This window comes from Protomyctophum bolini, assembly GCF_963924005.1.
Source record: "Protomyctophum bolini genome assembly, chromosome: 20".
Taxonomy (NCBI): Eukaryota; Metazoa; Chordata; class Actinopteri; order Myctophiformes; family Myctophidae; genus Protomyctophum; species Protomyctophum bolini.
In genome coordinates this window covers 14049963-14076812 of record NC_137881.1, presented here as the reverse complement: position 1 = coordinate 14076812, position 26850 = coordinate 14049963, and the positions used below count along the sequence as shown (strand labels likewise).

The 26850-nt window shown below is 43.6% G+C and overlaps 1 protein-coding gene and 1 long non-coding RNA gene across 2 annotated transcripts; both read right to left on the bottom strand.

Annotated features, from left to right (window-relative positions):
• Positions 1-1956: 1956 nt before the first annotated feature.
• On the bottom strand, positions 1957-21437 carry LOC308335205 (protein mono-ADP-ribosyltransferase PARP14-like; the record flags this gene model as incomplete). Its single annotated transcript, XM_080792217.1, is given in 17 exon segments — positions 1957-2245; positions 2657-2834; positions 3245-3372; positions 3709-3924; positions 4938-5489; positions 5965-6017; positions 6270-6400; positions 6890-7071; positions 7630-7689; positions 8562-8711; positions 9348-9414; positions 10164-10388; positions 10547-10783; positions 11271-13388; positions 15948-15998; positions 20526-20719; positions 21260-21437. Coding segments are annotated over 17 exon segments (5004 nt in total). The 3' UTR covers positions 1957-1961.
• Positions 21438-22240: 803 nt separating this feature from the next.
• LOC308335621 lies at positions 22241-26011 on the bottom strand. Its single transcript, XR_013966055.1, has 5 exons — positions 25886-26011; positions 25088-25467; positions 24769-24865; positions 23892-23978; positions 22241-22713 (listed from the first exon to the last, which is right to left on the bottom strand). It is a non-coding gene; the product is annotated as an uncharacterized lncRNA (long non-coding RNA).
• Between the last annotated feature and the right edge of the window lie 839 nt (positions 26012-26850).

Here is a 26850-nt window from a genome sequence, read left to right as displayed (position 1 = left end):
AATGGTAATAACGGATCTCCAAGCTCGAGCTTGTAGATCAGCTATTTTCGGGGCACAACACCACATTCTTTAGCTACTGAAGATGCAGCATACGATTTCTACACAGAGGATACATTCTTTCAACGCAAATATGCTTCAGATAAAAAAAGAGACGATCTGGGCACTCATAAAGTTAAAAAGAGGAGGGAGGCCTTTATTAAATTAAAAAGGCGACTGACAACATGTTTGGACCATTAACTGGTCTTCATCAGGGCAAGAATGAAGCACATCACCAAACACACTCATTATATAGCAACAAGAAACACAGCTTTGCAATGAGATAATTAGCGAGTGTCAGAGGCACGTGAGTGCCAATCAGTTGATACATCAGTAATTACATAGATATGCCTCGATCTGCTGGTGAGTTCCTCTTTTTCGCAAATATGCTTCATTTAAGTTCAGGAGAGGGCAGGGGCTGAAGCCCCTCTATGTGTGCACTTGCCTGGTAATTAACAAAATGTGACCACATGCAAAGAATGTTACATTTAGACAGCTAGGTTTAACCTTTAGCCTCTTTTCTTTGAAGTGCTATCTTTTTTTGTTACTCTTTTTTTCATCATGTGAGTAGTACAGAGAGAATAAACACATTTAGGATACCAGGTAAAGATTAAACCTGGCATCCATCTAAAGATGCCATCTAAATAAAGACATTTACAATGTCGTTTGTTGACTAGGTTTTCTTTACACAAGGTTGAAAGTGGTCAGTGGGCGGACCCTGCACGTGTCCATGCAGTGGAAGGGGGGTGGGTAGGGAGAGGGTATGGGGTGGTTTGAGAAATGCCCTGCCTGCACACCAACGGTCTGGTCTCCTACAATGAACCCTCTTATGCACTGCATAAGCATATTGTTGCTGTCGGGCAGAAACTTTGTTTTGTTCACCTCCAGGTGTCACTGTTTCACAGCCTAACACAAACAGGCCGTACAGTACAGTACAGTACAGTACAGTACAGTACAGTACCACTCACTTCAGACAGGTCTGATTTATATAATATCTAACTTGCGGAGGTAACGTGCCTTGTCCACGGGCAACAGATACGTATGGCATTGCAAATACGTTTGATAATCGCTACTCTGCACAATATTGTTTTGGAAATGCCGCAAATTGCATTGCAGCGAACGAGAGCAAATCACAACTTCCACCCGGGGTGGGCGGAGTCACAGCTTGAAGCTCTGAATACGCGCCGTGGTGTCAGTCTATTAGTACCTCGCACTAATAAGTCTGATCTCTCTCTAGAAGCGTTAATATTCCAAACGAGATGCTTGATTAAGTCAGAAATTAGGACAGAACATCAGCGTTCTGATCAAAACCATGGAGAGCGCCGTAGATTTCGAGATATGAGCAACATTTGTCAGCCCGTAAACAAGAAGTGAACGGCTGCGCGCATACGCAAAACATGTCCGGGAGCGCTGCACAAGGCGTTGCCTAGCAACGGGAGCTGTCAAAAAATAGATTACTGCGATCCCGTTTTATATCATTATAAAAGACTAAAAGACACGTCCAAGGCACATCCCGGTTTGATTAGAGAAGACGTGTATACACGTTTTAGCATCATACTGTACATATAGGTGTTAATACTAGTGAAGACCTGTACAGATCTATTACAGAACAATGTGAATTAGAACAATGTGGTCTACTTTAGCCTGGGCAGCATTCCATTTCGGGTTTATGATCCGGTCAGGAGAGGATGGTAACTTTCGTCATGTTGTAGTCAATGATTTGTAGTCATCTGGCAGGAAACCACAAGGCGGAATCAGTACGATGAATCTGTACTTCTTATTCCGCCTTGTGGTTTCCTTCCTGATGACTACAAATCAGTGACTACAACATGACGTAAATTACCATTCGCTCCAGACCGGTTCACCCGGCGAACACAGACCAGGCTTTTCTCCGAAGTGGAAAGCCTGGTGACACGAGATTAGGTCTACTTGAAGGTGATGCGATATTCTGGGTAGGCCTGGTCATCGTGGAAGATGACAAACATGGAGGGATTCTGCAGGTTGTCCACCACGCTGTCGAAGCAGTCCGAAGGGTCAGAGGGCGAGCGGGGAGGCGGGGTCTTCATGGAGCTCTTCCCGACGGTGTAGCGGCCCGTCAGGATGCGGGCCACGTACAGCCGCCGCAAGCCAGCGCCGTCGACCGGAGAAAAGCTGTCGGCCGAGTACTTGGCGTTCACTGCAAAGTAAACGCCCTTTCCATACATTGCGCCTACGAGAGAATTACAGAAAAGAAAAGGCATGCATATGTTGTTTGTTTTTACCATGTTTTTGTTCTTTCTTACTGTTTTTACAGTGTTCTCTTTTTACTGGGATGATTAGATTTCTGTTGTTATTCTTCATGTCATGTCTATGAATTGAGCATCTGCTAAATGCCAAAATTTAGCAGAGGCTATTTTCTTTTTTTTAATATGCTGCTCAGTTTGAATTCACTGCACTTTGGGATTGTATGCTTATTCTTTTTATTGATAGGTTCTAAATATACACTGCTGGTCCTGAGTATGATTTTCGTTTTATATGTGCAAACATGTGAAATGACTTGAATTGTAAATTGTAATTTAACAGTAATATAAACAGTAATAAACAGTACATATTTAAAGGCTGCAGCAACAGCCTTATTTACCATGCTCTCCCGCAAGGCCCCTGTCAAATTTGTTTCTTTCGATACAGTCGCATGCTTCGGCCGATGTTCCGTGGTACAACAATCTCTCCCCGAGCTCTTTCTCTCCGTTCTTGCTTAGGATTCGCTGCATGCACAGTGCATAGGCCTGCCACAGGAAGAAGTTCTGCACACGCTCAATCTGCAAAACAGACAACAACACAGATGTAAAGAACCACCCTTGACTTGTTTTCCTATCTTCATCACTATCTCTCTCTCTCATTCTTCACTTCTCCGGTGTGAGTGAAGTGGCATATATGTTAGGGGACGAGTCAAACAGAATATTGATTATGTCTTTTAAAATCAGTTAAAAGGTCATGGTCAACCAGTTTGCCTCATGTTCTCCCCATCGCTTTCAGTGTGTGTGTGTGTGTGTGTGTGTGTGTGTCTGTGTGTGTGTGTGTGTACCAAGTATATGCAATCAAATATGGTAGATGCCAGCATATATTTACACATCGTCAATGATAACAAACGCTGGTGTGTGTGTGTGTGTGTGTGTGTGTGTGTGTGTGTGTGTGTGTGTGTGTGTGTGCGCGTATGTGCGTCACTTACTTTCTGAATGGTGTAATTAGCGGTCTTCAGGAAGCCTTCTGCCACAGCTTGGTACTCTGTTGAACTAGGCAGCAGCTCCACCTTAAAGGTCTGTCCTGCTGTCATAGGTTGCCAGTATGACGGTAACTCTGCAGTTAAAGATGATGATTTCACATTTAGCGCTAGCGGTACCAAATTCATCCTTAATCTTTAATGTTAATGTTAAATAACCTAAATGTACTTTTGAGTCATTTGTAACATTTTTAACAAAGAAAACACACACACACACACACACACACACACACACACACACACACACACACACACACACACACACACACACACACACACACACACACACACACACACACACACACACACACGTTCTTTTTTTGGTGTGCAAATAAAATGGACTCTGTGAGCAAGGAGCTTCAACCTTAAATTCGAGGGAAAGGGAACATGGTACAATCAGTCTACAAGTATACCTGAAGTCTCCGTTCTTTTTACTTTGTAAGTGTGGCCCGTAAGCATGTCGACTGCTTCCTGATTCCTTAGGTTCACTTTCACCGCGGCCCCGTACGGTCCCTCTACGTCAACGAACACGTCTCTCTTCTCCTGGTAGCTGTGTTCCAGTTGGTAGTTAGCCTGCAGGCTGAGCTCCTGCCAGACACCATCCTTCACTCCCTGCACCGACCACTGAACTTTAAAAGGTAGAGTAAGTGATATTTCTTCTGTTAAAACAAAACGTATTTCAGTCAGGACAACTCAAGAAGGATGTAATATATATTTACTGAATATAAGATGAGCAATACAGTATATTTATTATGGTTTGGCGATGTATTCGATCTGCTTTTTAGGTACTCAGATCAAGCGCATCAGTCCCGACTCCCGACCATAGGGACTCGAATCCCACGTACCTATACAGTAGATCCAAAGCGACATGTGGTAGCTGGGGTGGAGGTGGGTGAGCAGCAGGTTGTATACAGCAGCACGCAGGTATACAGTAGGGTGGAGTACTGGGGTGGAGGTGGGTGAGCAGCAGGTTGTATACAGCAGCACGCAGGTATACAGTAAGCAGCAGCAAGCAAGCAGGGGGAGGAATGCAATACCATAAGTAGCCGGTATGGTGATGGAGTGAATGTGTGATTGACTGAGTGAATCATGTGGATGAGAGCATGATGCTGAGGCGGCCCAATTAACGGCCAGCAGCGACTGAACTGAGGTTCCCTGACTGAACTTGCTCTGCGCATGTCTACGACTATAGAGTGTTTGTTCAGTAACAGGGGGTCTCCCTGTCTCTCCATCTCTTTAATGAACAGAAAATACATTTTCAGGTAGGTGACAAACTTTCAGCCAATCAGGAGAGAGTAGCTAGTATTTATGAACTTAATATAATATTAAGCTATAAAAAGCTATAATATACTATAAATATTAATAATATGTATAGTGTTCCAGTTCCAAGTTTTGTATGCTCATTTCTTTGTGTCATCACTTACAATTCCACTTGTTTAATCTGTATCCTGATCGCATTCTCTATCCTGATTGGATAAAATTGGTATCCCAGTTTCTGAAAATGCATTTTCTGTTTTAATAAAAAGCTGGAGAGACATGGAGACTCCTGTGACTGAACAAACACTATATAGCAATGAGTATACCATCACAATATAGAGCTTTTTTAACACTTATTTTATCCAAAGAAAATAGCTTACACTACCTTTAAAGGCCACCATGGCCTCTTGTCCCTCCTGGAGCTCTCCCTGCAGGGCTCTCTTCAGAGCTCTGTCCACCAGCTCGTTGACGCTCAACACGTCCTCCTTCAGGCCTCTCAGCACGTAGACGCCTGCAGCCTCGCTCCCTGACCGGCGGGCTCCGGCGGCGCCGGCCCCGCCCACGGCGCCCCCTCCTCCCCCGTTCCCGGCGCCTCTGCCGCTGTTCGCCGTTTCCTCCCTTTGAGCTCGTCTCAGTTCCAGGCCCACCCCGAGGCTTCTGGCTTTAGCGTGGACGGCCTCCATCTCCATGTCGTTGAGCCGGGAAAATTCGCCGGCCCACACCTCTCGCTCCGCGAGCTGCTGCAGCAGGACGTCTTCCAGGTCTCGTTGCACGGACGTGCCCAGGTTAATGCCGCCGGACGAAGGCCCCACCACACACAGCACGGCCGGCTGCGGCCTCCAGGGGCCCACTGGGCCCGGGGGAGTTGAAGGACGGCCGGCAAGGCCTTGGAAGGTGTCTGATTTACGCAGGTTTGTAATTATGCGTTTTGCTTTTTCTACATGGGTTAATAAAAGATTGATTAAGAGAGAGAGAGGGAGAAAAAGAAGACAGCTAATCAGTTTCTGTACCCACATCATTGGCAAAGATTCCTATACTATACCATACTGGTGGTCTGGCATGCCAATTGATCTGTGTGGTTATTTTTGGTAAAAGTTACATTATTGAATACATTTTAAAGCACAGGTCTATTTGAAAAGACAAATAGCCCCTTGAGAAAAAAGTATTTACAACCGAAATTCAAACATCCAAGTCTTATATACCACACAAATATGTTTACCCAACAGTCATCAACCCAGGTATTCAGATAAATTGGTAACATTTCTGTGGCTTTCTTGAAAATGTAAACAAACAATCTAAAAGTAATGTCAATTACAGTGAAATGCTCTAGGTTTATGTATCATAATTATGTCCAACACTAAATAGATGCTATTGTTTATTGCCCGCCAGTATTCTGGCCCTGTAAAACAGACCTGTCAGGGTGGGCGGAGGGGCGATTTGTCCAAAGCGATTTCCCAGTTCTGATCTACAAGAACAACAGAAAAGGTTGTTGGGGTTATACTACACTGTACATTACGTACATTTTCATGTCAAAGAAAAGATATGGCTGTTAACTGCACAGAAGGTACTGTAGGTTGCTATGATCATTATAGAAACCTTTGTTGAGGACAATAAAAAAAAGAATGCCAAGCATAGTAAAAACAGTGCTTGGTAGAACTCCATTTGTTCTCTATACTTCCATTTGTTTATTTTAATGGGAAAAAGATAATGTTCTGACCTAAAGGCCTGGAAGACAGGCTGCTGAAATATGACGATGCGGATAAGAGACAGAATATTCGGGTTCAAGTCCCTCACAGCCGATGCCATGCCATCCAGCATGGCTTTGCAAGCAGTGGCAAAGTCCATAAGTCCTACACCTGCGGAATGTAAAATGAAAAGACACATGAATACAGAAAACAGACATGGCTAATGGCTATTATGTACACCAGATCTGCTATATGGCTATAATACTGTAGTAACTAGACATATGTACAAAAACTGCTTCAAACTGACTAAATTGTGTTTTCTAATGTTATGTTGCCCTCTGGTGGCTGTCTTCAGGAGTTGACTTCACTGAGAATTGTAATTACTACTAGTGAACAAGAGTGCATCTCCAAATGTGACTCTTTAAATAGACATGTCATTAATTTAAAAATAAGAATAAACTTAAATTTTGTAGAATTTAAAATGACTATATTTTACATGGCAAAATGCATTAAAATGACCAAGTTTTTCCAACAGTATCCCTGGCCGTAACCGTAATGGTAAGGTTTCCCAGTATATTGATATTATATTGATATCGTCGTGATAAGACTAGATATATTCTGGGATTTTGGACATCATAATTATTGTCACACACATACCAGTATTGATGGCTGGGAAGGACACTGAGCGGTAGCCTTTGCTCTCACACGTCTTCAGTATCTTTCCACAAATCTTGTGAATCCTCTGAGAATCGCTCTTGAAACTAGCATGAATGATGCTCTTACACCTCAGCAGACCAGGTCCGGTAGAGCACATGCGGTCTGCTGGAACGCCGACTGACACACAAAAATAAAATGAACCCATTAATTAAGACCTGAGGCTGACTACAAATGTCTTATACATCATAATAACAGTTTTCTTAAAACCCCATGTTGCTATATATTGTGGGGCAGACAAATCTTATCTCCGTATTTTAACTGTTATATTTTTGTAGATTAATGCCATACGACGGATAGATTATTAATCCAGAAGCTTGAAACGCTCGAAAAGTGACGCATTTTGAACTTGTTGATATGCTACTTTTGCTACTTTTGAATCATGTGAATCCTAAAAAGTAAGAGTTTTGGACATGCACATGAAGTTTCCACAGAAACAATATTGTATAAAATCCAAATATTCTTTTCAAGGGTTAAACATGATTATAATCTTTTTGTCTGTGGTTGACTGAAAAAGTATAAAAATGTCTAATGAATGGATGATTCATATTTTTGTCAGTCTCATATAATAACTAATCATCCATATAATATAGCAATCGTCTCATAAAAACAATAATAAATAATCTCTCCTGCATCGTTACAACAATTGTCAATTGCATGTCAAACTTTCAGGCGCACCTTGTGTGAGTTCTGCTTGGACACTCTGCCCTGCAGCAGTCACGATAGCTTTGGATACACCTGTGGAAAGAACCAGGGTTGTTCCTTAAGATACAGATACTGTACAAATATGTGACCCAAGTTTACACCATATATTCATGCTGTTAGGTATGTTGTACACCTTTAGCGTGATGATATGTTCTTCAGTGGTTTTCAACCTTTTTCATATCAAGGCCCACTCTTTATTTGGCAGTCAAATACCACCATTTGATGAGATTTAGCCTCTCAGACCCAAAACCTAGGATATGTTGTTATTGTTGGATAATATTTTGTCCATAATTACATGCTGTATTGATGTGGTACCACAGGCAAACAATAACAAAATAACCATTCTACATTCTCTAAATGTGAATACTCATGTAAATTAAGCAATACAGATGTTTAACAATAATTTAACTTTTGAGAGCGTAAAATGAAACCTTTAATTTTTTAGCTAGCAACTTGAGCTAATGAGATACTGCACATACCGTATCCCAAACTGAAGAAATCCCACAAAGAAACACAAAATTGTAAGGGCCTAAGATATCCCCTGGACAGAGGCAGATTTAGCTACTATGTCTGCGAACTTCACATGCATTTTTAAACGGCTAATGCTGTGTCACCGACTCACTACGATAGCTGATGGAGGATGCCAGAGTGGGAGCGTCTAGTACACAGTATACTATGGAGGATTTTACTGACCAGTTGGTTATCTTTCTAATCAGTGGTGAAGTAATGTTTTTTAGTACAGCTAGGTGTGCTGTCATAATGCTGAATGGGCTGGAGAGCTGGAGAGCCTATTTCAACCAAACGGATTGCTTAATTTGAACGATAGTACATGTTGTACTGTTAATGATCTGTCACACTGCTTAAATGAAATCCTAACACTCATACAGAATGGGGGGTATTAGTACCTGATTCCAGCAGCTTGGAGAAGTCAGTTGTGTTGATGATGACATCAGTGGTCTCATGAATGATGTCACCACAGACCAGCTGAAGTCTGACCGTGCCCAGCATGGACGTGACCTCATGTTGGGTCGAGGAGACATGGTGATAAAAGTAAGCTAAAAGAAAGAGGAATATCATTATATCTGCTGTCGGGAAGAAACCAAAGTCCAAAGTGCATTTTTCCGGAAATGAAGGATACCGTATATATTTTGAAAACAAAGCAATACTGCCTTTATATACTTGTCAATTACTTCCATGAGAGGTGGGGGAGATCGGTGGTGGAGTTAGTTGCTTTAGCAGACTGTTTGATGGTCCAATGGAGTTAAGAGGTTTTGTCCGAAGCGCTTTTTACTGCTTTTCATTGGTTCAATATTTTTGAAACAACACTGATTCAATAGCACTGGTTTATGCAAAAAAAATCTAAAACCTCAAAAATGTAGTTGGGTGGTTTCCTCCCGACAGGAACAAATTATGCTAACTGTAGAACATGTTACATCAGCAGATGTCAGAACTAAAGGGTAAAAAGTGCAATAGAAATGGGAGATTCTCTGATGTTTAATCTAGAAACATATATATGATCAAATCAAGCTCTGGCAGTGTAAAGCCTCGTTTACAGTTGAGTATACTGTACTTAATGGTCACACAACTCCTACTTATTTTGCCACCTTTGTTTTCTGTCAAGCAACACTTGTTGAAAGGGTAATAGGCCAAAGATTTAAACGAGCCGTTAGCTAGTCGCTAGCTAGACCCACCCTGATCTGGTTGAGCATCGTTTGTGAAGCCTCTGAGATGCAGAGTCCCCTGAGCAGCCTGCAGAGCCTGAAGTCAATTCAAATCAAACAGAGGCAAGAATGTTATACTGTCTACAGAATATATGCACACACACACACACGCAAAAACACACACACACAGACACACACACACACACACAGTTAAATAAAAAATAAATACACTTATATTGATAGTTCTACAATCAAGAGGGGGTTATTTGCCAGGTACAAGTGCAGCACTGCAGCGACAACCTCAATATAACGTAGAACCCCATCTACTTCCTCTGCTCAATTTAGCTGCATAAAAAACACATCCACAATATTGATAGTGTTAAATCCAAGGCCCTTTTAAATGCAACCTGGCAGCTTTACTGGCACTTTGGACTTTATACTCTGAGATACAATTAACACTAGTATCTCATTAAGTGTCCTAAACGAGTTAATGGTTAGATAGTTTAATTACTGTGACAGATACTTCAGCGCTCGTATTTCTGCAATCTTTGCTAGAATAAACTGCATTGATTTGCAATGATTTAATTAGAGGTTACTATGTGTTTTTATGCATGTAGCGACCATCTGAACATTTTACTTTGCCAAATGAACCTCTTTTTCCATGGGGTTCAGATAAACTAGTACTAATGTACTAACCAAACCCCTACTGTTAACCAAAATCCGGTCCCTACTACTAGCCAAACTCCTACCGCTAAACAAATCCCAACTTAAAGAATATATACATAATCTTTATTAATAAAATAACTAAATCATGACATTACTACATTAATACTAGTCTCTGCTCACCTTGGCAGATTCTTTGTCATGGGGGTGGATTACAAGGCGGACCAAACATGGTGTTCTACTGGCTCGGTTCTGTTCATGACTCTGGATTTCCTCCAAGACAATCTTGGCAGCCACGTGATGAGGGAAACGCAGGGCAGCACCTGTCCCCAACACAGGGAACGCCACAGAGCCGAAGCCTTTGCTCTCACACGATGCCAGAATACTGCGGGTGCCCTGCCTCAGAGCCTGGTTCACCCAGGTTAGTTCAGAAAGGACATTCGGTCAGACTTGTCAAAGTTGTTTATCAGAAATATTTCAAAATACTTCCAGAGACATGCATGTACGTATGCACTCTTATATCTGCCATTCACACACGTGCACGCACGCATATCCCACACTCTGACCTGAACTGCTGTTCCATGTGGGTTGTTATCCCATGGACATAGATTGAGGAAGTACACCCCCTTACAGGCGAGCCCACGCAACCCCTCCACCAAAACCATGTCCCCGGGAAGCGTAGCTCCCCCAGCCTCTCTGTGGAACTGTGCAGTCAGCTGAGGTCCGACAACACAGGACAACGCGTTCCCCACACGGGTGGAGACAGGATCATGGCTGACCATAGGTGAGACCATAGCATCCACCTAGGAAAATACAAATAGTAAGGCAGTCAAAAAAAGGGAGGGGGGTGGGGGGGATCCTTCCAAATATATTATTCAATGAGTAGTGAGAATGCTTTGTGATTGTGATACACGTTAGGTTAGTGGCTTTCAGTTGTGCTGCACTGGCCCAAGTTGTAGTTCACTGCTGTCAGGTAGAAACCTCTCAATGCAACAAGTTCTAACTATCTGCTATTTGTAGACCTGCTATAATGTGCTATTTTTGAAACATTTAAATAACGACATGCCCAAAACAGGGATGTCGTCGTAGAGTGGTCAAGTCTGTCTGTTGGGTTTATAAATACATAATTAAATAATAATAACTCCACTGGCTATTGGAACAAGTTCTATTTTCCGTTCCCAGAAAAGGAACGGTTTGGGATGAACAAGTTTTGTTCGCGATATCTACAGTATCTTTCTATGCATTCTTCGGTGAAGCACATTGTGTTTACCTGTGTGACTTGACTCTCACCTGCTGCGCTTCGATGATTCCCTGAATGATCTCCACCTGGACACAGCAGCTGACATCACCACCCGCTGCGGCACCACTTGCTTCGTTTGGGGCAGTAGCATCAGTGAGACCCCTTTGGAACCCATGATGAACACTTTGTCCCACATCCCTCCAGCGGAGAAGCCTGTCACAGGCATCCCGCAATACCCTCACTACCTCCCCTCTGTTATCAATCAGCATGACTTTATTCAGGGAATGCTTCTGACTCGCAAAGTCCCGCACAGCAGTCACAATAGCCTCTGCACACACCTTAATAGGGACCCCAAATAGATTGGAGCTGATGCAGGGTAACGCAATGGACTGAAGCTCCATGGTCACTGCTAAATTCAGAGCTGTCGTGACCGTTTTTTCCAACAAGACTTTCTCCTTTCCATTCACCCTTCCTGCTATCGGCCCGACAGCGTGAAGTAGGACCTTGCAATTCAGGTTTCCTCCCGTGGTCACCATCACGTCACCGGTAGCAATTTTACCGTTCCGCTTCACTAGATTTCTGCTTTCTTTCTGGACCTCCGGACCTCCTGCACGGCTTAGTGCCGCAGCAACACCCCCGCCATGCTCCAGGTCCTCATTGGCCGCGTTAACCAGGGCGTCAGCCCGCACTTTGGTGATGTCGCCCTGGCAGACCAGTATATGCAGCGCCCCAAGTTGGTAACTTGCGAGCGTTGTGCCTCCTTGACTCGGACCTGTACCTGATACCAAGTCATCCTGAAGCTGTATAAGGCAATGGTGAGAGCTGCCGATATTTTGCAGCGTCTCTCTCCCTGGAGGGCTTTGTAAGTAACGCAATGCCCCCGGCAGGTGAATGTTAACCGTCTCTCGAGTCAGGGAGTCCAGAAGTGGACCCAGCCTATTCCTAACCTGGGTTAATTGACTGGATGGACCTGCCAGCACTACGCTGGGGCTGGAGGATGAGAATAAAGGGTGGAAGGTCACCCCTGAATGGTCAAAGCCATTCAGTTGCAGCAATTTAGGTAAGCAGTCAGTTATTTCTGTGAACGGGAGATTAACTCTTCCTTCTACACTGGACAGGTCCAGAATGAACTGTATGATCACTTCATTCAGCTCGTCAACCTCTTTGGCGTGACCTAGAAGGTAAACAATACTGCCTGAGACAAACCTGTGCGCAACCTTGCATCTTCCATGGTTCAACTCATTGAGCCTGTAGTCAAGTTTTGCCCTAAGCTCAGAAGGCACAGCAGAGCAGTTCGGAACTTCAACCTTTACCTCCTTGAACTCGCTTCGAAATGCCCTCTCTATGTCATCCAGTTTATCAGGAGAGAGGGTAAAAAGTCGTAGCTCTGTGTCACCCAACTCAATTTCAACCTCACCACCAACCCCTAACAAGTCCCTAAGCTCCCCAGGACCTCCATATGCTTTTCTGAGGAGGTTCAAGAGAAGAGGGCTCACCTCAACCACCAGCTTCTCCAGCACCAGGTCCTCCTTCTTGGAGATCCACTCTCCAGCTTTGCGAACCTCTCCCACAGAGCCTTCCAAAACTAACTGTCCCTCGCCTCCCGGCTTGACCGTCACACCAGGAACAAACTCTTTCAGGCCACTTTCTATATCATTCCACAAGAGTCTAAGTTTGGCTACACCCAGTCGGCGGGTGGAGGTCTGCTTCTGACTGACCACTGACCCTTGACGTTTGACCTTCGGGTCCTCAAGTTCCCTCAGCCTGGCTTGAACTTTGGAACACTCCCCGACAACAACGGCCATCACAACAGACTCTTCAACCTGGCTGTACACCCTGACGTCATCTGTGGGCTGACTACAAGGCTGAAGGAGAAGATTGACTTTGTGTGGGTCCACCTCAAAGTGGCAGGTGTAATGTTCTTTAACCCAGTCAAAGACTCTCTCCACCTCAGCCCTCCAGTGTTTGACCTCCTCCATCCCAAACCAGACCTCCGGGCTGGTTTGGGATGACCTCCTGACCGAAACGCTACCTGCGGCTCTTTGGAGCTGTGCACAACACCCTACAGAGGAGAGTTCATCCTCTAGCTTCTTCCAGGGCCTGGAGCAGTCCTCGAGGTACCGGACAAGGTATGGCTCAAGGTGTACTTCATGAGAGAGGTGGGGACTCTGTAGTAAAGAAAACACATTATTATTATTTTCAAACAGTGATAAATAAACACTTTCAGTGTTTGTGAAGTCAATTGGACCAGTGGTTCCCCAGAACCAGCCTGTTCCCGTTGGGCACTCGTATCACGGACCACCACTCATCTGATAGACTTCACACTTGGCATAAAAATGCCAGAACACAACACAAAACAAAACAAAACTCAACTCAAAACACAAGCAGTCGCCTCTGGCGTACAGCCGGCGTAACGGCTCTGCCTGGTAGTCCTAAACGTAACCTGAGTAAACTATGCCTAAACGGTTAAACCTAACCTTATTTCTAACCTTAACCTCAGTAAAACGGTGCCAAATCCTAACCCTTTTCCTAAACTTAACACCAGTTCAGTCAGACAACTCACGAATAGATTAAACAATATTTATTGCAGCATGAGTAATGAGTGTGCATATGATATTTGACTTGGCGTTCGGCTCTGCTGGAATTCTCCCTGCTCGGCATGATTAGCAACAACATAAAACATAAGAGCAGGGAGATAGATATACAATAACCCCCCCATGGGGAGCATAGATAGCAGAGCCCACCGGTGGTGCTGGGGTGGTGGTGGGAGAAAACATCACATACAACCGGGAACCATGAGCAGAGGAAGGCAGGAAGAGCAAGGAGTCTAGTGAGCTTAAGTAGCCTGCTCAATTAGTCAGCTGACTGCCGCATCGGCGAATGACGTGTGAGACTTGTACACACGTATACTCCCACATGGTAATGCAGCATGTTAACCCTTTGAGCATAGTAAGGGCATTTGAGCATGGCAAGACCTCCCTTGAGGTTGACTGACTGAACTGACTCCGCGAGCTGCGTTTGATTTCAGTCAGACAACTCACAAATAGATTAAACAATATTTATTGCAGCATGAGTAATGAGTGTGCATATGATATTTGACTTGGCGTTCGGCTCTGCTGGAATTCTCCCTGCTCGGCATGATTAGCAACAACATAAAACATAAGAGCAGGGAGATAGATATACAATAACCCCCCAACACGCATACCTTCGGTGAACCTTCACCGTCAATCCGGGCAGGTGACCCACTATGAATGCACAGTGACGAAATGCAAATATGCATTTCTGGAACCTGCACGGATAACCCCCCAACAAGCAGAACCGAGAACGCCCTACGGGAAGACTCAACCGATACACATCCGGGCAGATATCCCACTCGATAGTGACGAAATGCAACGGCTATGCAATTTCTGGATCTGCGCGGATATTTTAACTTTATGTGAGCTATGTGTGCCATGACGCCACGCTGGTAATCGTGAGGCTTAGCTGAGAAAATTAATGTGAGGGGTGAGCGCCGGACTCAAAACCATTTTTGAGTATAGCATGCTAAACTTTAAGCTTAAGCTGAATGAGGCCTGCATGGCGCTTGCCGATAGGCCATTCCTCCATAACGCCATTATGGAGGAATATTCTACGCTGCTTCGCGGGGCTTACGTGTAGTGCAACCGTTCACCGTACCGCTGATGTCCTCTATGCCAAAAAGAGGAAACGCCATCAGCCTAAACAAGTGTAATGCTTAATTGGGCCGTCCACCCACAGTTGACAGTCTCTGCATTGAGTATGTGCTTAACATGTACTGTATTCCTATGATTGTAAATAAATATTTTGATCAATCGATCCTACGGGAATTCTCAACCGATACACATCCGGGCAGATATCCCACTCGATAGTGACGAAATGCAACGGCTATGCAATTTCTGGATCTGCGCGGATATTTTAACTTTATGTGAGCTATGTGTGCCATGACGCCACGCTGGTAATCGTGAGGCTTAATATCTGGGAAAATGAATGTGTGGGGTGAGCGCCGAACTCAAAACCATTTTTGAGTATAGGCATGCTAGACTTTAAGCTTAAGCTGAAAGAGGCCACGACGCTTGCCGATAGGCCATTCCTCCATAACGCCATTATGGAGGAATATTCTACGCTGCTTTCGCAGGGCTTACGTGTAGTGCAACCATTCACCGGTATGCCGACGTCCTCTACGCCAGTATGAGGAAACGCCATCGGCCCGCTGTTTCTCTAGATCCACTAACATGGGCTAGAGAGAAACTGAACTATAAGCCATTAGCTTATAACGACCTGTAGGAACTTCACCCAGCGAAGCAGATCTTACATGTAGTGCAGCCATTCATGTTACCCCAACATTCCTCTAACGCCAGAGTGAGGAAACCACCATTACCCCGATGTTCCTTTAAAGCCACTGTAGAGGAACATCAACGAACCATTATTAACATTAGCTTGTGAAATGCCACCAATTGAACTGCCCCCAGCGACCACCGTATATGCAAGGAAATGAGATTACCATCCCTGATCGAATACAGCACTTGCACTCATTACATTCTGAATAAACAACTGAAGCTCTTCCGATTAGATGCACATGATGATTCATGGACAGCTGAGGACCATTGGCCTGAGTTTCAGGTGGCGACTGGTGCATCAGCGTGGCAGTAGAATCGGGAGTAGCCAGGGAATGAGCTGAGGAGACCGATAGCCGATTAAGCAGGGCTCACGCCACCTGACGGAGTCCAGAACACAGCCAGAGCAGGTTGCCCGATGCGGAACTAAAGACACAAGCAAAGACAGAGTTACTTATACTTCATCCTGACTGAATGAATTAAGGAGTGAATAGTGGATCCTAAGCACGGATCGGAAAACAGAGATCATGCTGAGGGTCGAGATCAGCAGAAGAGACTTCCCACACCGCGCAAGCCGAGATACCAATACTTAAAGAGAGAAGCCTTAGATCTTAATCCTAAACTATTTAAACACCCAGTGATAGAGGCCCTTTATGAATAACTTACATAAGCGGCATATGCTCTTCATGCAGCCTTTGAGCAATTGATTAGAGTTTTAAGGAAGTTAAAATAAGCTTCATGTCATACAGACCCGAGAACTGTTCGAGACCACCTCGTCCAGAACTAAGATGAGATACACTACTATGTCCCATGCGAGCAGTCTATAATGCTGCAGAATCGACAGCACTGCAGCCTGCACATGGGTGATGGTGATGGACTTACTTCTTCGCTAGATACTAGAACCATCAGTTTCGAAGAAACCCCAACCGGCCAACACCGGCTGAAGAAGCATTGGTGAATCTCCTGACTGAGCGACCCACGACATCTGTGATTGTGCTGAAAGAAAGCTTAGGACCAAAAGATAATCTGGGGGTCATGAACCTGGTGAACGAATGAGCCACAGATAACAGATAAACATGATATGCTTTGAGAGAAAGCATGCCTAGATATGTGCCTGTCCTGAATATTATTATTAAATATTAATTATTATTAATACATGTATTAATTAATTTAACACAACGCTAAACAGCTTCTATGAAGAAGCAATGACAAGGCTATGGTTGTTTGATAACATCTGTGCAATTAACTATGAATTGATTACTGTCATCCGATGCCATTAGTTGCAATAACTAAGATGAGCAGAAAAACAGCCAGAGTCATGAGGCCCGAGGGCAGGAGCCTAACTCTTGTTTCAGTAGAGTGAGCAGATTGATGTACACGTACAGCCACTGGACGTGACGCTAGCATGACGCAGGGACTTACTCCATTCCGACCATTAATTGACCATTAACCGGGGGCGGCCTTAGGAATCTGGAGGCTCGTTTCGAGACCAGATATGAGGCCTCCATGTATACCTATGAAAAAATTATCCTGTAGGGTTAGGGTTGGGGTTAGGGTTAGGGTTACATTTTGATACATTTTGGTTACACTAGAACGTTTCTTATGAGGAAACACCATCAGCCTACGGGAATTCTCAACCGCTACGCACCCGGGCAGATGTCCCACTCGATAGTGACAAAATGCAACGGCTATGCAATTCCTGGATCCTGCACGGATATTTTAACTTTGCGTGTGCTACGTGAAGCTATGACTGTCAAACAATAGTTTTGACTGTTCGATATTGCGTGCAGCCATTACTCTCGACAATTACACAGCAACGAACGCCACCTCTCCTCATCCTGACGTCCCTTCACGATGAGTGTCTTCCCTTTACCTCCCAGGACGCACATTTTTACACATGGTTATTAACGGAAAAGTGTAACTTGACCTTGTGGGAGAGAGTAAGGCAGCGAGTGAACGAGAGAGAGAGGCCAGGGGTGGCGGGGGTTTGACTGACAGTCGGCGCTCGGAGGCCCTGAGGGTGGAGGCCTGTCAATTGAAACTGGTGAAACATAGCAAAGCCTCCTATGCAGGTTTGCAATTAACCCAAACTTATGATGTATCCACTGCAGAATTAAATAGACATTAAACGACATCATGGTGATATTCCTAATGCTGACACTCAATACTATAGTGGCACTGAGCGACATCAAATCAATTACAGATCTGAATACAACTGGCAGAGTACATTTCCCAGACTGCACCGGGGAAACCACAACCGATAGGTCGCACAAGCACTGCGACACAGAAGCCAAGCTTGCTGCGAACATAGACATAGTCTATGGCTGCCTTCCTTCAACCCAGATCCTCTCACAGATAAGTGATGAATTAATGCTTAGGAGTTTCAATTTAGAGCTCCTGGCAGTGGATGTTAGCTGTGCAGAAATGAAGCGACACAGCAAGCTGCTAGCCTACCACCTTCTGAAACATCTTCAGTCCCACAAAGCAACTGCCATTACCTAATCCTACTCGAGGACTGATCAACAGAACATACAATATGAATCTGAGACATTTAAAAGTGACGAATGGGCAATGGGACGCACGGTGACAAGACGCTATATACGTATACGTATATTTTAATCTGAACTTCTGACCTCAAAGAGAGTGAGGAGGGTATACGCTAGAGTGACTGGACCGACAGCTAGATAGGCTTGAGGGGCGGATGGAGGCAGCAGTTTGTTAAGCTTTTAGCTCTTCTCCAAGACATCTCAACCCGGATAATGAGCTGAGACATGATAGAACGACAAAGGAAGCACTAATTAAATGCCCATTAAGAAATACATCCAAAATAACAGCTAGAAACAAATCTACAGAAGTAAATAAACTAGACAGAAGGCTATGACACTTGACATGAGATTACTGCAAATGCAATTGCAGTCTTAACCTACTTTAATAGACACTGCGCATGACTGAATCCATTGAGATTAATTAACAATAACGTATGATACTGTCCTTGGAAACATGGAAACTTTAAGATTAATAACTATGCCACGTATGAATTAATTGACGGGCAGAAAGCTCTTATACAGCTGCTGCTGCATAGAAGTATTATTGTTAGCCAGGCATAAAACTGAAGCATAATACATCACAGGGTGAAAAGGGTGCTAGCTTTAGCATTAGTTTAGCATGAACAACCCTCATGGCAATGAGGAACCTCAACAACCACATGGCTACAAGCAGTATTAAAGCACCAAATCTATATAGAGATTGCCATTAAGGTAGTTAACTCACAGCAATACTTCCAAGCACATAGAAAGTGTTAGGTAATACTTTGATAATACTTTGGTAAGCAGAGTGTGACTGAAGTCTAGCTTCAAAATGAATGAAACTGTTAGGAGACACAACAGGCAGCTGAGTTGCCAGATCTTGAGAAAGAAAGCAACTAGGTGTAGAACCATCCCATGCCCGACTAGGACTCACCACATGAGAACTTAACTTACAATATATATACACCCCAATGACTATGCTGACTTGAACAACACATTTCATTGGACAAGGTCATTGGACCCATGACCAAAACCAGAACAAACAATTGACTACAGAAAACAAGCCCAACGTTGCTTATAAAAGCACACGTGGCAACCACTGCACATGATTTGAGGACCCATAGCTGGAGGGGCCAACACTGCGCCTGAGCTGGCATGGCAAATATCAGCTAAATGAAAACGTGGCTTTGACTGTAGACACATATACCACATACAATAGAAGGTGCAGCACTGTCTGCGCATCCGGCTTAATAACCAGAACAGGCTATTATGAAGCTTGTTGAAGCCACATGATAGAACTCAGCATCAGCAGAATCATATCAAACTCAATATTTTGCATACAACCTGCGGCCCTTATCACAGCATGGACAGTAGCTGAGAAGCATAATTTAAGCAGCAGACGCAGTAGCTGCACCCGCAGACAGCAAAAGCAGTAGTAACAACCATGAGAAAACATCACATACAACCGGGAACCATGAGCAGAGGAAGGCAGGAAGAGCAAGGAGTCTAGTGAGCTTAAGTAGCCTGCTCAATTAGTCAGCTGACTGCCGCATCGGCGAATGACGTGTGAGACTTGTACACACGTATACTCCCACATGGTAATGCAGCATGTTAACCCTTTGAGCATAGTAAGGGCATTTGAGCATGGCAAGACCTCCCTTGAGGTTGACTGACTGAACTGACTCCGCGAGCTGCGTTTGATTTAAACTATGCCTAACCTTATTCTAACCTTATTCTCAGTAAAACAAATACAATAATACAAGAACCACCCCACTGCATGAGCGGTCGGCGTGTTTTTTTAGGCATGCATTCCGGTTACCTTGCTGAAAACACAAGGAAGTGCAGTGTTGAGTGTGAAGTTGATCAGATGAGCAGCCATGCCCACTCTAGCCTGGGCAGCAGGGCCAGTCCACATGTGGCCCCCACCTGTACTTAATGCGGCCTGCAGGTTAATATATGTTCTAGTCACCTAGTGTGTGTGTGTTTGTTTGTTTGTTTGTTTGTTTGTTTGTGTGTGTGTGTGTGTGTACAGGGGGGGTATGCCTCCCCCCGGAACCCCAGGCAGGGCAGTGTGTGGGGGGCCACATAAAATAATAATAATAAAATAATGCATAGGGCCACCTGACGCCTAGAACTGGCACTGCTGGGCAGCATTCAGGCCGGAACCCTCAATCTGGAACTTCCTTTCCCTCAAACCGGAAGAATAATACCGTCCCAATAAAAGCGTGACTCGCACTACGCCGCATCAAGGCTTTTATTGGGAAGGTATTATTCTTCCGGTTTGAGGGAAAGGATGTTGTGGTTTAGACTAGAGGGTTGGCCTGATGACTACAAAACAATGACTCATCTCATTTTCGAGGGGGCACTCTTCAGTGATCGTGCCCAGAGTGGGCAAATGCCTGAAGCTTGCACATGTTGAATGCCTCACCTCCACTGAAGTAGCAAACAGTTTGATGGTCGGGCTGGCGGCAGTGGATGTGGTGGGTGACAGGGTGGAAGGACCAGGGCTGGGGTGAGTGGATGTAGTGGAGGGACCTGGACTGTTTTGGACAGTGAATGCCAGAGGCCCGTCAGGCAAGTCTTGCACTATGTGTTGAGACTTTTGCAGAACCCGTTCTTGATCTGAGAGAAGAGATGAGTGGAGAGGTGTTTTTAGTTATAACTACCAGTTCTCTAACATTTTCATATTATGTCATGGACCACTAAATTGATATGTATGAGGCCGTGGACCCCCATCTGAAAAGGTTTTGTGCCAGGGACCCCCATAAGAGATTGTGGGGACCCCTGTGCATCCCTGGACCCCACTTTGAGAACCACTAATGCAGGCTACCAATGTGACTGTGTCATCTTCAAATGTGAAAGTGAAACTATTTTTAGAATAGGCCCAAGTTTAAATTTAATATCTGAAAATATCCACTATATTTTTTTGTAGGACAGTTTATTAATCATTTTAGTACATCGTTGTTTTAAATTTGCAGATCTGTGCAAAATGCAAATTATTTAGCAGTTGACTAACAAACTGCTAAAGTAACTTGCACAGATTTACTTTCACTTTCCTTTATTACACAATGATCCAGACAAATTCAACAAATGCGTGTGTTGTTACGTCGTGTTAATTGTCATATGATGTACATTTAGTCCTGTTTTTCCCGTTTAACTCACCTGTTTTATTTCTAAACCCAATCATATAAAGTTTATCAGCGACGTTCTTCAGCTGTCCGCAATCCCCTCCGCCGGATCTGCGGCGAATTTGGAAGTACTTTTCTATTCTCTTCTTCTGCTCTGTATCCAGGCTGCGTGGACACTCGAAGAACACCGCGTGTGTGTGTGGATCGCCCATGGTCACAGGTAATTTTGCGGCCAGAAGGACGCAGGTGCTACAGAGACTTCAATTCATTCAGCTCCTTCACTCACTGTAGACTACTCAGTGCCTCGGAAACCCCAGGCGTTTTCCTATATCCTCCCTCCCTCCCACTCCTCCTCCTCCCCCTCCTTCTCCTCAGTGCCAGTGGTTTTCAACCTTTGGGGCCATGCCCATGGTGGCCCATTATTGTCTCCACCAGGCCGAAGGCATGGGGAGAGACTCTCTCGACTCTCCCGATGCCCCATGAAAAGACCCATATCGTCCAAAATAGGCTAATCAGTCGTTGTCTGTGTATAGGCTAATTCATTGGTAAAAGTATGCTAAATAACTCATTTTTAGACCATTTGGGAAATAAATAAATCCGCGGCGGCGCGATCTAAGGGTAATGGACACATAACGGACACCCGGGTATAAATGCAATAATTTATTAACAAGAAAATAATGAATATTTACAGATATATGGCATCATGCATAAATTACAATCAACATGTCCGGCTCCATGCTAGCCTCTCCTTGGAGGCCAGTTGGGTCAAAACAAATGCCACATTGTGACAGCTGTAGTGAGTCTACAGTCCACCTGCCTGCTGGCAATATAGCCTGGTTGTGATATGTAGATGTGATTGATATTTTGTGTTTGTTTTTTTAAGTCATTCTATAACAACAACACAAAGTAATTGAATTTATTTTATGTATTAATTGTATTTTATATAATTATATTACTATGTTATTACTAATTTTATGTATAACTATTACGAATTGTATTTATTTGATGTATTACTATGTTATTACTAATTTTACTTCATGCATTACAAATTGTATTTGTTTTATGTATTACTGTTATTACTAATTTTATTTTTTATGCATTTATTTATTTTATGTATTACTGTTATTACTAATTTTATGCATTACTATATTGATAATTTAATTAATTTTATGTATTATTGTCTATATTACTAATTATATTTATTTTATCCATTATTATGCTATTACTAATTTTATTTTATGTATTACTAATTTTAATTTACTTTTATTTTACTATTTTAATTTACTTTTATTTTACTATAATCTATTTTTTTATCGTTCGTTTTATCCATTTATTTATATTATTATCTAGTTATTTATATTGGTTTATTATTTTATTGTTTAGAGCCCTGATTGATCACATCTACATATCACCACTACCAGTCAGGATCTGAGTGACTCAGAACCCTGGTGACCTCCAGATGGAGCCACACTGGAGACCAGCAACGTCCTAAAGAAAAGAAAGAAATGCTCATTACTACTTTGTTCATAAAACAATATTGATTGAAATATTTATTAACAGTTTGCAGAATTACAGTACATGTCAAGCACAAACTCAATACAAAGACTGTTAACTGTAAGTGGACAACCCAATTAAGCATTACACTTGTTTACAAGAGGGTCCACCATGTTCAATTTATCAAAACATTTAGAGACGTACAAATAAGACACTTCTATATAGTCAAAGAACAGAACAGGAATTCATCATAAAGGAGGTAAAAAGGGAAAATAAACTTATACAGTGAGGGGGAAAAGGGAGTCAAGGGATTCACATGTCTTAATGACTGTTGGTAGGGCGTTCCACATTTTGGTGGCATAGGAGTGAAAATAATTTAGTCCCTTGTTTGTGCCGAATCTGGGTTGTACATGGTTCGTTGCACTCCCTCTGGTGTTGTGGGTGTGGACTTCGTTAACATAAAGGAAGTATCTAGACAGGTACATGGGTATCTTGGTGGTGTATCGAATCTTGTGGACCAGACCCATTGCAAGATGCTGTACTCTGTCGTCGACCCTAAGCCATTCCAGCCTGTCAAAGTGGGCAGGAGTGAGGTAGGTTCGGGGGGTGAGGCCAAGTAGGAGCCTGACCAGTTTGTTTTGGGAGGTCTGGAGCCTAGTTTTAAGGGCCTTTGAGGTGCTGTGGTACCAGGAGGTGCATGCATAGTCAAAGAAACCTTGTACGAGGGCTCCTGTTAAGGTCTTCAAGGTGTTTTTGTTGACCAGTGAGGAGATCCTGTAAAGGAATCATGTTCTTTGGTTGACTTTTTTGATTACGTTGGTGGCCATTTTATCACCGGAAAGATTAGCCTCCAGGATGGAACCTAGGTAGGTAATTTCATCTTTACGTGTGATAACATTGTCACCAACTCTAACCAAGAAGCCATTTGCCTTGCTGAGATTACTATTAGATCCAAAGAGAACGGATTCAGTTTTTCCCAGGTGTAAAGATAGTTTGTTATCAGCGAGCCAGGTGCAGATTCTACCGAGTTCAGAGCTGAGGGCCTTTTCAACCTGCAGTTTGTTCCTGTCCGAGACTAACAGTGCCGAGTCATCTGCGAACAGGAACAAGTTGCAGTCACAAGCTGATGTCATGTCATGATCATAGTGTGTGTGCGTGTGTTGTATAGTTACCTTGCTGTGATGTAACTCCAAAGGTGATCAGAAATAGTTGCTCCATCGGCTAGAAACGTGCTCTTCACCGGCATGATGATCTTGTTCCTAAAAAAAAGTCTATAGTCAACCCTAACTGATTACAGAACATGATATAAAAAAACACAACTAGAAGGATTTAGGCCTGTCACAATTACCTAATCGCCAAGTATTTGAGATACTTTTTTAGAGATTAGTCATAATCGTCTCCATGTTGAAAATGTTCATATATTGTCAAACATTTTAAAGAAATAATGGAAGCAACCGATCTACAAGCTCTAAACGTGTCACTTTGTAATTTTCTTCTCTTTTAGTGTATAAAGTTGTTGAATTATGCCATGTGCAGCTTTTTGTTTACAAAGCCTACAAAAGCCAAAGTTTTATTTAGAATGTTATGTTATGACGCAATTAAATTGTTACTAGTAATTTATTTGAGAAACAATTAAATCGGCCATTATAAAACTATTATAAACAAACTATTGTGCAGAGTCATTTAGATTTATCATAAAATATTTAAAACATTTGGATGACTGTAGTAAATGATGCCATTCTTCGTGCCATAACAGTACAAAAGCAGTTATCCATCCTCAGAAACAAGCCATAACTATTCCTACTCACAGCTCATCAGAGTCCTCTGAGGAAGCCCCCGGGGGGGGGGAGCTTTGGAACGGATCTCTGTCATATGCCATGTGCAGCTTTTTGTTTACAAAGCCTACAAAAGCCAAAGTTTTATTTAGAATGTTATGTTATGACGCAATTAAATTGTTACTAGTAATTTATTTGAGAAACAATTAAATCGGCCATTATAAAACCTCAAATTCCGACAGGCCTAAACGGGTTCCAGTGATGTCTACCGAACCTTCCAGCTCCATCCGAGCCTCCCAGCGACCCAGAAGTCCTCAGCGGAAACACCCAGGGAAAGCTTCGGATCTCGGGCATCGGCTGAGATCTCCATTCTAACAAAGAACGAAAGACAGACAGACAGACACACACGCACCCCAAATTAGCTTTGCTGTATGTGTGGGTGTGTGTCCTGTCACAACATACACATGCACTTACAGTAACGTTTAAGAATAGGGATTGACCGATTATCGGCAACGGACGATTATTGGCTTTTTACTATAAAGCCTATAAAAAAGCCCCAACCCTAAAGCGGTTCGTACTGTCGAGTTCCTCACCGAAGCGGTTCGTATATGTTGAGTTCCTCTCCGAAGTCCTCCAGCGTCTACCCAGATCTCCGTCCTCTGTCCTCCCATCCATCCAGGCCCAGGTCCGAAGTCCTCCAGCGTCTACACAGATCTCCGTCCTCTGTCCTCCCATCCATCCAGGCCCAGGTCGGAAGTCCTCCAGCGTCTACCCAGATCTCCATCCTCTGTCCTCCCATCCATCCAGGTCCGAAGTCCTCCAGCGTCTACCCAGATCTCCGTCCTCTGTCCTCCCATCCATCCAGGCCCAGGTCCGAAGTCCTCCAGCGTCTACCCAGATCTCCGTCCTCCCATCCATCCATGGACAGACCTGCAGATCTCTAGAGGCTCCAGCTGCGTCTGCCATTTCCATCCTGAGAGAGAAAGAAGAAAGCATTAGCTCTACAAGCTCACAACACGTTGCAACGCGGTGTGAGCTTGTAGATCTGCTATTTTTGCTGAACGCTCCCTCAGAATAGGGATGCTGGGGTTGAAGTGGTAGTGTCATTAAGACTTTGATTAGCTTGGAAGGCTGACAGACATTCAACCACAGTGCCACTAGGAGGCATCAACACATGTACAGTCCTCAACATCTTTTGTCATTTTTTATTCAAGTGCTTCTAAAAGCAGATGAGATATTGACTCTCAAACTATTGTGCAGAGTCATTTAGATTTATCATAAAATATTTAAAACATTTGGATGACTGTAGTAAATGATGCCATTCTTCGTGCCATAACAGTACAAAAGCAGTTATCCATCCTCAGAAACAAGCCATAACTATTCCTACTCACAGCTCATCAGAGTCCTCTGAGGAAGCCCCCGGGGGGGGGGAGCTTTGGAACGGATCTCTGTCCGGGAACATCAGCTCGTCTATCGATATCTCCATTCTAACAAAGAAAGAAAAGAAAAAAAAACACACCAAATTAGCTTTGCTCTGTGTGTGCATGTGTGTGTGTGCGTGTACCCTGTCCAGCAGTGGCGTTCCAGCGACGTCTACCCAGATCTCCGTCCTCCCATCCATCCATGGCAGAAAATGGGTCATAACCCTGCTCTCTACAGGTTGAATGTGTCCACTAGGTTGTGCTGTTGGCCACATTTCTAATCACAATGGAGACTTTTCTTGTTCCATATGTAAAATATAGCATGCAGGTTGAAATATGAATGTGTTTAGAACTTTAATAACTCATTTACTTTATCAGAGAATAACATCTTCTATCTCTAACATCATGCTTTTGGGCAGGTGCTGTGGCTTAGCTGGTGAAAGCGCCTGTTTCGTAAACAGGAGACCCTGGGTTCAAATCCCAGCAGTACCTCAAAAAGCAAGTTCCTAGCAATGTTGTTTATTGCTCACAATAGTTTTTCTTTCATGAACCTCTTGACATTTGATTGAAATTTTGTATTCATGCTTAGATTTCCAGAGATGCTTCTGGTGTAATAATGCATCTGTGTAAATAGTATGTGTGCCTGGTAAGGTCAGTCGGTAGAGCATGAGACTCTTAATCTCAGGTCATCAGTAACATCATGCTATTAGGCAGGTACTGTGGCTTAGCGGTGAAAGCGCCTGTCTTGTAAACAGGAGACCCTGGGTTCAAATCCCAGCTGTACCTCCGAAAGCAAGTTCTTAACTATTCTGTATTGCCCACAATAGTTTTTCTTTCACAGACCTCTTTACATTTGGTGAAAGAATGGAGCTGTGAACATGGTACTCGTGCCTGGTTAGCTCAGTCGGTAGAGCATGACTCTTAATCTCAGGGTC